Source organism: Asparagus officinalis, chromosome 1 (genome assembly GCF_001876935.1).
Source record: "Asparagus officinalis chromosome 1, Aspof.V1, whole genome shotgun sequence".
Classification (NCBI taxonomy): domain Eukaryota; kingdom Viridiplantae; phylum Streptophyta; class Magnoliopsida; order Asparagales; family Asparagaceae; genus Asparagus; species Asparagus officinalis.
Genome location: NC_033794.1, coordinates 114,299,758 through 114,311,873, shown reverse-complemented (window position 1 = coordinate 114,311,873; position 12,116 = coordinate 114,299,758). Strand labels below are relative to the sequence as shown.

At 43.6% G+C, this 12,116-nt stretch overlaps 1 protein-coding gene across 2 annotated transcripts; it reads left to right on the top strand.

Moving 5' to 3' along the window:
* On the top strand, nt 388-2,821 carry LOC109829072 (rust resistance kinase Lr10-like). 2 transcript variants are annotated; one of them, XM_020396147.1, is made up of 3 exons: nt 388-514; nt 1,260-1,441; nt 1,564-2,821. In XM_020396147.1, exons 2-3 carry the CDS (start codon nt 1,276-1,278, stop codon nt 2,673-2,675), a joined length of 1,278 nt encoding a protein of 425 aa, XP_020251736.1. In that variant the 5' UTR covers nt 388-514; nt 1,260-1,275; the 3' UTR covers nt 2,676-2,821. The 2 variants fall into 2 exon arrangements, with proteins under 2 accessions (XP_020251736.1, XP_020251735.1); XM_020396146.1 differs by lacking the exon at nt 388-514 and having other exon boundaries at nt 1,028-1,441.

Here is a 12,116-nt window from a genome sequence, read left to right as displayed (position 1 = left end):
CTACAATAGACTTGTCCTTTTGTTATTATAGAAAAGTCAGCGATCTAAAGAAGAAGAAGTTATTTCAGTCGGTCCCTACAGTAGACTTGTCCAACTTTTTTTTTTTCCCAGAGAGGTCAATCAAGGTTGCCAAATTGGACTAAAAAATTCAGCAAACTGAAAAATCTCTGTACAGTTTCTTTTTAGCTCTTATTATTATTATTATTGTCTTGGGACGTGTTTTGAAATGTTCCATCTCACTTATAAATTTGCTTTTCCGGTCAGCACATCTATCTGAGGTATAACATGAAGAAAGTGGTAGCCACATGTGCTTCTTTCATTGTCTCTTACCTCTTCTTCATTTCTGTTGGATCAGCCAGTGGCGTCGAGGGCAAAGAAATCTGTCGTTCTTCCTGCGGGTCGCTTCATAATATCAGATATCCCTTCCGTTTGAAAGGCGATCCAGCAAAGTGTGGAGATCCCAGCTATGAACTTGTATGTACTGGTAATAAAACAGTCGTGGAGATCCTCTCTGGTATGTACCTTGTCATGAACATATTTTATGACAATACTACTATCCATATCATCAATACGGGCTTGCTGAGTGGAAATTGCAATCTCCCCCTTCATTCCCTATCATTTGGCGACGTATTAATCAGATTTCACCCCGTACACAGCTATAAATATGTGATATCAAGCAAATACATCTATGCGCAGAATTGGGCTACTTTTGTTAACTGTTCAAAGAAGATAGAAAACAACATATACCGTCCTATTCCTTGCCTTAGCCAAAACAACAGATTTGTCTATGTTACACCTGGATATTCTGTGGAGAGTCTTCTTCCTTCTTGCGGTTACCTAACTATGGTCACCGTGGGCGATGTTAATATAACAACCACAGAAGGTAATGTTTTTCAAGTCTTACAGAAAGGGTTCAGTCTTTCGTGGATTGTGAAGAACTACACGAGATCCATGGTAATCCATCAATGTCTGAGGACAGCCATAGAGTGAGTGAGCCTCCATTCTATATTCACCCTAAATAATTTTATAGTAGGAATTTACCTTGTTAAGACCTCTATAGCTCTGTTCCTTTTCATGTCTTATAGTTTTCATACTTAGATCTGCAGTAGTCCAAAATATTTGCAAAAATGTTTTTATTCGTGAAATAGCCTTTAGAATATCCTATCATATCTATTACACAGAACTGCTTGATTCGATACTATACAGGCTTATTTTCAGGATATTAATAATAGGTTAATGTGCTCTTTCTTTCAATGCAGGGATACAAGGGATGATATGGATGGGTTCACCAAGTTTAAGAAGATTACGTATCCCTTTCTATTTGAGTATGAATTTGTAGAGTGTATAAAGAGAAGCTATAACCTTTATGATGGTGCTGCTGCTCTCTATAGATCTGCTCTTGTCTTCATTGTGTTTCTAGACATTGCGGCATTTCTATTAGGTAAGCAGTTAACTGACATCTCAGGTTGCGGTGCTCTACAAACTTCTTTTTCCTGTTATCTCATTGTGTTCATCAATTCGCTCTCTTTCATAGTCCTCAATGCTCATCTGTTACTTTTGCAGTACTCGCAATTCTGGGTAGATTTGTATTTGGGACATTGACCATATATGCGTTTCTTGCCTATCAACTCTGGAACCTACTTGCGCCGATTGACACCGTTGAGAGATTTCTGCGCAACGAGAAAGCATTAATGCCATCAAGATATGCCTACACCGACATCATAGCAATGACGAGACATTTCAAAGAAAAATTAGGCCAAGGAGGCTTCGGAGCTGTTTACAAAGGAGAGCTCCCAGGTGGCCATCTTGTTGCTATCAAGATCCTGGGAAATTCCAAGTGCAACGGAGAAGAATTCACAAATGAAGTAGCTACCATTGGAAGGATTCACCATGTTAATGTGGTTCGTCTTGTAGGGTTTTGCTCAGAAGGGTCACATAGGGCACTCATTTACGAGTTCATGTGCAATGGGTCTCTAGACAAGTACATCTTCTCTTCAAATGGATCAAACAAACATTTCACGATTGAGAAACTCAATGAGATCGCATTGGGCGTGGCTAGGGGACTTGACTATCTACATCAAGGATGCGATATGCGAATTTTACATTTTGACATTAAACCTCACAATGTGCTCTTAGATCAGAATTTTAACCCAAAGCTTTCAGATTTTGGACTTGCGAAATTGTACCCGAAGGAAAACAGCCTTGTCTCCGCTTTTGCCGCGAGAGGGACGATAGGTTACATGGCTCCTGAACTTGTTTCTAGGAGCTTCGGTCTAATATCTTACAAGTCCGATGTCTATAGTTTCGGGATGCTTCTGTTGGAGATGGCGGGTGGGAGGAGAAACGTTGATAACCGGGCAGAGAATTCAAGTCAAGTCTACTATCCTTCTTGGATCTATCATCAGCTTGAACAAACAGAGAGACTTGAATTCTGCAACGATATTGGGATCGACAATTTGGAAAGAAAGCTGTGCAAAGTGGGACTATGGTGCATTCAGATGCGGGCATCAGCTCGTCCTTCCATGAGCAAAGTTGTAGAGATGCTTGAAGCTGATGGGGATACAATCGACATGCCACCGAAGCCTTTCCTATTTTCTTCTCCAACTTCATCTACAAAACCGTCCTCAGTACACCCCTCTCTCACAGAAATATCAACCATCTATGAGGATGAATGAATTTCCCTCGAGTCATCTAAAAGAGATCTATGGTATCTCCTCATACGTTGTTGCTAATTTCATGTTTCTGCAATTTTCATTGCTCTATTTGTAATTGATATGTCTCAAAATTTGGAAATAATAACGATATAATTTTCTGGTTTTCTTATTTTTTTTTTATTTTTTTATTTTTAATACTTTTCCAGTGTACGGCTTTCTATGCATACCATTTATTTAATCTCATGGGGTGTTCTACGTGGTATTTTGTTAATCCTGAAGATTTTTGTTATATTGTTGTCACCATAAGAAAATACTTATCTAAAATGGCAGGTAAGAAATTTCTACTTGACTTTTTGCTCTTCTTTCTTTACCTAACATTGTACGCTGTTTACCCATGATCAAGGGCTGCATAATTGGACTTTGAAATTGGAATGTGCGAGGTAACTCAAATCATTTATCATGAAAGACCTGCATGGGAAAGATCTAGGTTTTCTTGTTTTTATAGCTCTTGTTAGCTCACATGTCTCATCTTCTTTCTTCTTGCTGGTTTATTCAGGGCATTGGGTTCGATTTCCAGTCAAAAGGCGATCCAACATTCTGTAAGGATCCATCTATTGAACAGACATGCACTGATAACACAACAATCATGGTGGGTGACACCGTACATAAATTTCACATGGGCACCTTTTTGTGGTACCCCAAGTATGGTCCGACATCGATACTGATTGAGAGATTAAATGATTTATAATGTAACTCCAAGGAGTCGAGTGTGTCATTGACAATCTTGGCAGTGGATTGAGTCAAACAATGCATTGCACGCAGCGGGTTTCACGACTTACTATGGACCAACGTCTCGCAGGCTCAGGGTATGACAAATGATATCACATCAATGTTTTAAATATCGGCCGAATATTACCGGCTATTTATTGGTTTATTGGTTCTTCCCATAGACTTTATACCTTCCTAGCGAAGAGGCTCGGAAAGCTCCTTTTTTCCCCCTCTTACAAATTGGACTCTTATAATGTCACGTGTTAGACAATTGTTGACTTTGCTAATATCCTGCTGCCGCCCGGGCCTTGAGCTCACGTGCTCCGGTAACGACACCATCCTCTCCCTCCCTTCGCTGCCCCCTTTCAAAGTCGCCAACATCAGCTACGAAAGCAGCAGGCTGACCCTCGATCTCAGATCCTGGTTCGGGCCCGGGTCCGGTCCCTGCCCGCTCCTCAACCTCAGCTCCCTGCTTGCCAATCTCACTACTCCAGTGTACACCCCAGTGGCCCAGTTGGTGAGCTGGGCCCGCTGCTCCACGGAATTCGTGCCCTGTTCGGGCCCAAACTGCGGCGAAGTTGCGGGCCCGGCGCCGTCCTGCTTTGCTGACGCGGGCTATTTTGTGTACGCCGTGTTTGAGTACGAGACGATGGACGCTCTGCCCCGTGATTGCGAGGTGTTTCAGACGGAGAGAGGAGGGAGGTGGTGTTTTCATGGTATGTTGATGGAGAAGCCGGCGTGGATTGCGGGGTGTGCGAGAGGGCAGGGAGCCAATGTGGTCTCGACTTTGCGAGGAACCAGAGCTTCTGCATCAGCCACCAGCAGCCGCACCGGCAGCATCATGGTGAGGATACATGCATGATGTAAATTATTTTTTATCTCAGTTTATTACGTAATGTGAAGTGCTGGTGTCAAAATTTTTTTTACTTTCTCTAAGATATTGTTTTTTAGTGACATAAATCACATTAAAATTGATTTGAACTGACATTCAAAAAGTTCTTTTTTTTTTGGAGAAAGGACATTCAAATTGCTACTGTTTTGTGCATTTGAAACACTGGAAAAATATTATGTTCACATGTCTCCGTTTGTTTGTGTATGTCCGTAAAATGCACATTGACTAGTAAGCATCGCAGGGTGAGCGGCCTACGGGCAGCTTGGCTACCTGCGACGTGTGACGGGTTAGGTTTGCTGGGGTCTTGGATACTTTGCAGTGACACTGCACATTCCATGTTATTAGGCTATAATTTTTTAGGTTTGGTTGAAGAAACAAGATAAATTATGTGCAATATGTTAATAAGTTAGCGTTGCTACTTGTGGTAGATTTGAATTGTTTTATATTTTATTGTTTCGTCTTACATATAATGCAAATTATTTTGAACATCACGTGCTTGAAAATTATATTTGTTTGACATTTTCATCTTGTACTAAGATGCAATAAATGGTTATTTTAGATATATTGTAAACTTGTTTAGTAAATAGCTACTCATTTAGCATGTAGCTCACACATTATTTTTAAACTCAACATATACTGAGTAGCCTGTAGGGTCGAAGCTCAAGCAATATAGTAGATGCAGAGCTTTGAATTTGCTTAGTACATTCGGAAGTTAGAGATTGTTACAGGCTCTTAGTCACCATAAATTCCCTGAAGAGAATAAATTTTGAGGAATGCACACTGAAGCTTTATTTATGTTGGGAGTTAATTACAGACAATAGATTTTGAACAACTAGAGATATTGATCTGAAACTTCTAACATTAATGATTAATTCTCTTTATATCTTATTGCTACGTAAACGAAGGGTAAAGTAATGTTAGTATTTGCATGAGATTTTTCTCTTGCATATGTTGTCATTCTTCTGTACCCTGTTCAACTTCTATGCAGTCTTGAGGGCTGGGAATGCGACAGGTTATACCAAGATGGGCGAGGTCTCGTACAACACACAGGAATGTGCATGGTTTATATCTTCAACTCTACTAGGAGCCACCTCTAGAATTCATGTGCGTGACCTCTGGAATCCTTCAGTGCTTGGTGGAGTTTTCTTAGGTAGTAGATCTAAATGGAGAGTATGCCACACCCTAGACCTAAGTTAGTTTTGCTCCACAGTATGCACAACGAGTGAATTCTTGTTTATATGAACACAAAAATTGACAGTAGCTAGCCTTTGTTGGAGGAGGAAAATAAAAAAAATCGTATTCATGTGTTTATCGGAAAACAAGTTTATAGTTGGTGACCTGCTATGTACTTTTCTTTTGGAGGGCTACACTTATAGCTACCTAAACCAAATAGTTGCACCAGACATAATACATGCACAAAATCCAGCAAAACTTGCCTAATTCCATCTTTCACTTTCCTCCTTTGGCACCATATCAGCATTTAAGAATTGTATGGTAATTCTCTAAGACAGCTTTTAGATAAATTGGCACGAGACATGCACCGGATTGTTATATATCAGAAACCTTTTTTTCTTATAAGATGCTCACTCTCTTATTACTGTTCCAATGTTATCTTGCACTCTCTCACTTATATTGCACTCGTCTAATGCTTCTATACTTGGTTGCAACAAAGAGGACAAGCCCTATGTCACAAACTTGTGTAATTGTATAACTATATGCTTCGGGTTTCTCCAGGCTTCTAAATTTGCATTGTGAGCTAGAAACTTCTTGTAGGCTATCGATGTTGTAGATTTTTTGGAAACTTACTTAGAAATATCTAGATGATGCACATGTTCCACGTGGCCAAATATATTTGTTTCAGAAACTTGTGAGAATTCAAGTTACTACTTATCTCAACAGTTGCTGATTAGGTAAGTGCCTCTAAGAACCAGTCTACCAGATTAGGTAGCTGTAATATCCTCCAGGGTTGTGGTGGCTTCCTATGTCCCTTTTGCTAGTTTAATATCTCCAAAAACCATTTTTCTTCCTCTAAAATTTCAACATCCTGAAGTTGCTGCGTGATGATTTTTAGCCACTGCAGCGATCAAATCCAAACTTGCATCATGGTACCCAAAAATTTTACAAATGCATCCAACGGAAAAGAACACAACTGGCTGCCTGGTGCTAGATGCAATGTATGATCTTGTTCATGATAAACAATGGGCAACATTTATGAAATTAGGAGGAATACAAAGAGGAAGTACTCTGTCCTCCTTGGGTTTTACGCATTAATATTCTTTGAAATTGTTGTGAGAAATTTCTTTTCTTGGTTGTTCTGTAATTAGCTGAAATGTTTGGACTTCCACTGGAGCAAAATAACCTTTCAATTTTAATTGGATAAAAAAGTAATTATAATAATCTATTACTCTTAAAGACCCTTTTCCTTTGGATAATTTTTTTCCTCGTGCAAAATTTCTTTTCTATTTGTTTCTGTGGACTGATCAAAGTGTTATAAGACAATGGATTATACATGTGCTGTTCTGTCTTCATACCCCTTGGATGTCCACAAGGATCTACTTGTCTCTTTAAAAAAATATTTCCTTATCCATTAGTTATCAGGAAATTATTTTTCCTTAAGGAAAGTTTTAGCAACTCCTTGTCTGAATGAAAATTTTTATTCTAATCCTAATCTCTCTCTCATGTTTTGCAGGATCACATGTGAAGATCATTGCAGGTGAGTGCTTATATGTGTGTGTGTCTCTCTCTCTCTCTCTCTCTCTCTATATATATATATATATATATATATATATATATATACTCTCTCATGTTTTGCAGGATCACATGTGAAGATCATTGCAGGTGAGTGCTTATGTGTGTGTGTTTATATATATAAAATTGTATATATATACACACACACACACTAGTGTGTGCCCCGTGCAAAGCACAGCCGAATCACGATCAAATCAACATCAATTCCGGACTCAAATTCAGAAGTTGGTTTACTGCCATATCAGGAACCCGACTCACTGCCATATCTGGAATCAAGTCAACAAGTCGTTGCCAAGTCAATCAACCACACAAGAGAACCAGAACCGGAAACAAAGGACGAAACGGACAAACACCCGGGGACTCGGCCGAAACCGAACCACCCCAGGGTGGCTCGGCCCAAGCCGAGCCACCCTGAGGTGGCTCGGTGGCCGAGCCACCCCAGGGTGGCTCGGCCAAGGCCGAGCCACCCTGAGGTGGCTCGGCCAAAGCCGAGCCACCCCAGGGTGGCTCGGCCAAGGCCGAGCCACCCTGAGGTGGCTCGGCCAAGGCCGAGCCACCCATGGGTGGCTAGGCTCAGAACTGTGCAAATGCACAGTTCTGAGTGCCTATAAATAGGCCTTGTGCTCATTTGTTTCAGAGGTTGGAAATTTTGGAGAGAGGCGAAGCCCTGCTGGATTGAAGACTCAGATCTAAAAAAGATCACAACTTTGAAGGCTTGGAGACTTGGACTTTCAGATCCGGTGCTCGGCGATCACCAACGCCAAATAAGGCAGGAGTTCGAGAGGATTGGATTTGAGATCTACACGATCACACTCCGGATCTAAGCTTGGTTCTTAGATCCCGAGATTCGAGCGGTTGTTTCCTTGGTGAAACAATCCCTCCCGGCTATTATTCCCTTGGTGGAATATTACCCGTCATATCGTGTAGATCCGACCGGATCGAGATCACGCGGTGGTCCACGGCAAATAACCCCGGCGCAGGCAAAGAACCCACCAAAGCGAGCGACCGCAAAACAGGAGCTCGCGATTAGTTCGACAAATAAGGAAAATTGTAATCTTTACTTTGTTTTCTTTGATTTTTCATTGTAACCGGATCTTATAAAAAGACCGGATCTTTGTAACGCATAAAGTTGTTAACTGAGATAGCAATGATATCAACAATGAAGAAAGCTACGATTTTTCCCGCGAACAATCTGGCGACCACAGTGGGAGCCAACAGCTTTACTGCCGAAGCTGTCGCGTCGCAGCCGCGGATCCCGATCCCGGTCGAGGAGGAGGTCGAGTACGAATTCGACCAACAAAAGTTCGAGGAGTATCTGTCATCCTCGTCCGAATCCACCTCCCCTCGCAAGTCCAAGTCTCCAAAGCTCTCTTCCAAGAGAAAACTTCGTTGGTACGAAGAAGTTGAAGCTGCCAACGAAGATCTCGCCCCGTTTGATGCCGAAGCTGCATCGGGTGAGATCTCTCCTTCCAACCAGGTCAGATCTGCTCTGGCCGAATCTTCCGTTGCCGAGGGCGTAGTGACTCTCTCAAAGAGAGCCCGCCAAAGGCAACGTCAGCGCCTTGCGAAACAAATCGCAAAGGCAATGGAATCTGTGGACGGGATCCGTTACAACACGGATCTGAAGAACAGAAGAGGCGAACGACCTCAACAACCAATGAATGGCAACTCCTCCAAGCCACCAACGAACGAATGGATCCGTGTCAAACGGAACCGTTCAACGCTGGAGGATCGCATTCAGAAGCGCCGCGCACTCTCAGCACAAGCACGAGCTCAAGTTCAAGAAGCCCGTAGAAGGTGGCAGAATGGAGTAGCCAAGAAATCACCACTAACTCACAAAATATGGAGGCCAAAGTCCAAAGTGGTGAGTCAGGCCGAGGATCGACCTTTACAGCCTTCAAAACGAGTTCAACCTCCCGAACCATCCCGAGGAAGGAGGTCAATCTTGGAGCGCCTCGGTCCAATTCCCGACGAGCGCAACGAAGTCCATGAACGCTCGGGCCCGATGAAGAGGCTCCGAACTAATCAACATGCTGGGGGTCGACACAACCCTCAACATGACAAAGAGTTTACGGCACCCAAGCGCACTACCTTGCGCATCGAAGTTCGGGAGCCCGCTGAGAATTCATGTCTACAAAGGCGTGTTTCGAGGCGAGTGACTCTCGGAAGTCCAAATAAGGCAGTTTGCTCTCAGAAGGAAACGTTGTCATCCGAGGATGATAACGTTATACCTGGGAAATCATGCCAACACGCGATAGGTTACTCCGATCAAATGGACGAGTTGTACTATCGTGCTGGGGGTACGAACAAAACAAGAAAAAGAAGCCCTCAAGGGCTCGAAACTCAGTGCCCATGTGCCAAGCTCATTCGGGTAGTACTGTCTCAATGCAACTGCATCAAGGGAGTCCCCGAGAGAATTTCAGTGTTCGAAAGGCTCGGCACCGAAACGCCAAAACCAAGGCATAGGCGCTTCCGGCAAAGAAGAACAGTGGTTAAGGATGGAGAATTTCCGAAGGTCACCGCCAACATGACCAGCAAAGAGACATCGACACAGATTGATCTCAAATCGTTTCTGGAAGCGTCCCGGCGTGTAACCCGTCTGCAGTCCGGAGCCATCGCACGAGGAACTTATGGTAGGGTTCGGATAAGATTGCCTTCGGAAGATGAAGAATCGGATTCCTGCTCTGCTGTCGCATCGGACAATACAGTGTCCAGCGAAGGACAACCCCGCGAGTCATTCATGATAGGCGCGGAAGAAATGGCCAAAATGCTTGAAGACGCTTTGGCTAAGCAGAAAGAAAGTTTTAAATTCGAGATGGAGACGGCCATGCAGCAGATGAGAGAGATGCATGAACAGCAAATCCAAGCATTCAGGAACCAACAAGGTGAACCAAGCCACCGTAACCAGGTTGCTCAGGAAAAGGAGCACGCGGATGGGGATGAAGCTCACAATGCCAATAACCCTCCCATCAATGCAGGGGGTGGTAGTGAGGATGCCAACGGGGATACAAGTGAAGACTTGAAGATCAAAAGCCTCGAGAGTAAAATCAATACGTTGCTGTCTGCTCAAGAGGTAAAGAAAACGGGCATTCCTTGTCCATACCCGAGGGAATGGGAATCAATCCCCTATCCGGCGAAGTTTAGTCTAATCAACTTCACGCCGTTCGATGGAAGGGGTTCCCCCACCCAGCATTTGATTTATTTCAAATCGCACCTGGGTGCTATCTCTGGGAACGAGCCTCTGATGGTGCGGTCATTCGTCGGCACTCTTCGCGGAGCTGCCTTCGATTGGTATCGTCGCCTCAAGCCAGGAAGCGTGAACAGCTGGGATGACATGGAGACGAAGTTCCTTGCAAATTTCTTCGACGACGACACCGAGATCTCTATCGGATCGTTGCTCGACGAGAAACAAAAAGACGGGGAGTTAGTCGACACCTTCGTCAAAAGGTTCCGGAACAAGGCGATGAATTGCCGGGACCCGATCACCGAGGAATTCATTCTCCAGACTTGCCACAACAACCTCGCATTGGACGTATTGGAGGCAATGGGGACAGCACCGTCTGACACTTGGAAGGATCTGAAGGTGCGCGGTGAACAAGCCGAACGCTTCCTTAAAAGGAAGAAGGCCGAAAGGAACCAACCGACGGTTAATCTGCTGGACTCAAACTTCGCTTCCCGTGGTAAGGGCAAAGCACCTGCAGCTGCTGGTGGTGCTAATCAAGCGTCACAACAGCAATCCCGAAGGCAGCAGAAGACTTCGGGTCCGAGACTCCAGAGAGAGTATTCCTTCAAGGACGAAGACGTTCCAACCATCTTCGAATCGCTCCTCGAAGGCAACAAGATCAAGCTACCACCTATCACGAATCAGGAGGAAGCTGATAACACTACGGACCCAAAGTACTGTGCATACCACAGAAGGGTTGTTCATCCCACCAAGGATTGCTTTGCTCTCAGGAATAGCATTCAGACCTTGGTCGAAGCCGGCGTTATAACGCTAAGGTAAGCCAAATAAAAACGGCAAAACTCCGACCGGTATAAGAGTATAAACTGCTTCCTGACACTCCAAAGAGTATACGAGTATAAACTGTTTCTCAATCCTCCGACCGGTATAAGAGGTTAAACTACTCCCTGATACTCCAATAGGTATATGAGTCTAAACTGTTTCCCCACTTTTGACGGGAAGTTCCTGGAGAATATTAAGCTAATATTCTTAAGGATAACCCGGTTAGTTAACTGATAATAATGTCCGAACCAGTTCCGCAGAGGAAACTGGGGGTGGACGATTTATGTAACGGGAAGTTCCCAAAACCACAGCAATGTAATGAATAAGGACTCCCATTCAAGTTCTCACTGTGTCTGTGCACTCAACACTCTCTCTGTTAGAGTCTGGACGTAAAGTTCCTGATTGGTCAAACCTTCTTACAGTTAGGACCACAGTCAAAATCCCCTCTCGATTCTCCCAATGAACGAGAGGTCCACAAATCAAGCGATCAAACCTTCCTACAGTTAGGATCGTCTTAAACCTTCCATTCGGTCAAACCTTTCTACAGTTAGGACCAAAACCAAAAACCCCTCTCGATTCCTCCAATGAACGAGAGGTCCACTTTCAAATCGAGTGATCAAACCTTCCTACAGTTAGGGTCACCTCAAACCTCCCACTTGGTCAAACCTTCCTACAGTTAGGACCAAAACCACGATTCATTCTCGATAAACGAGAAATTCATCTTTAGTTCGATAATCAAACCTTCCGACAGTTAGGGTTATCCGAATCTTTTTGATTCTCGGAGTGGAGATCCCACTCTTAGTTTCACCTTTCCGGATTCTGGGGGTGGAGATCCCACCTCGAGTCTCCTTTCCTTCTTTGTTCGGGGAATAGAATATAAAATTCTTCCTTCCCCATACCAATCCTTTTCGAAGAATTCAGGATTCATCCTAGGAAGTTTATCCCGAATCCTAAGCAGGGATAAGTCTGCGCCTAACACGCGCTGCCGGTTTAGTCTTTTTTCTGCACAAAAAGACACCAGAGTTCGATTCTGGGGTATTCTATCCTGAAA

Coding starts and splice junctions, on each gene's coding strand:
- LOC109829072 (XM_020396146.1), top strand. CDS start 1,237: ATGTGCTCTTTCTTTCAATGCAGGGATACAAGGGATGATATGGATGGG. Junction 1,442..1,563: donor CATTGCGGCATTTCTATTAG/GTAAGCAGTTAA, acceptor TTACTTTTGCAG/TACTCGCAATTCTGGGTAGA.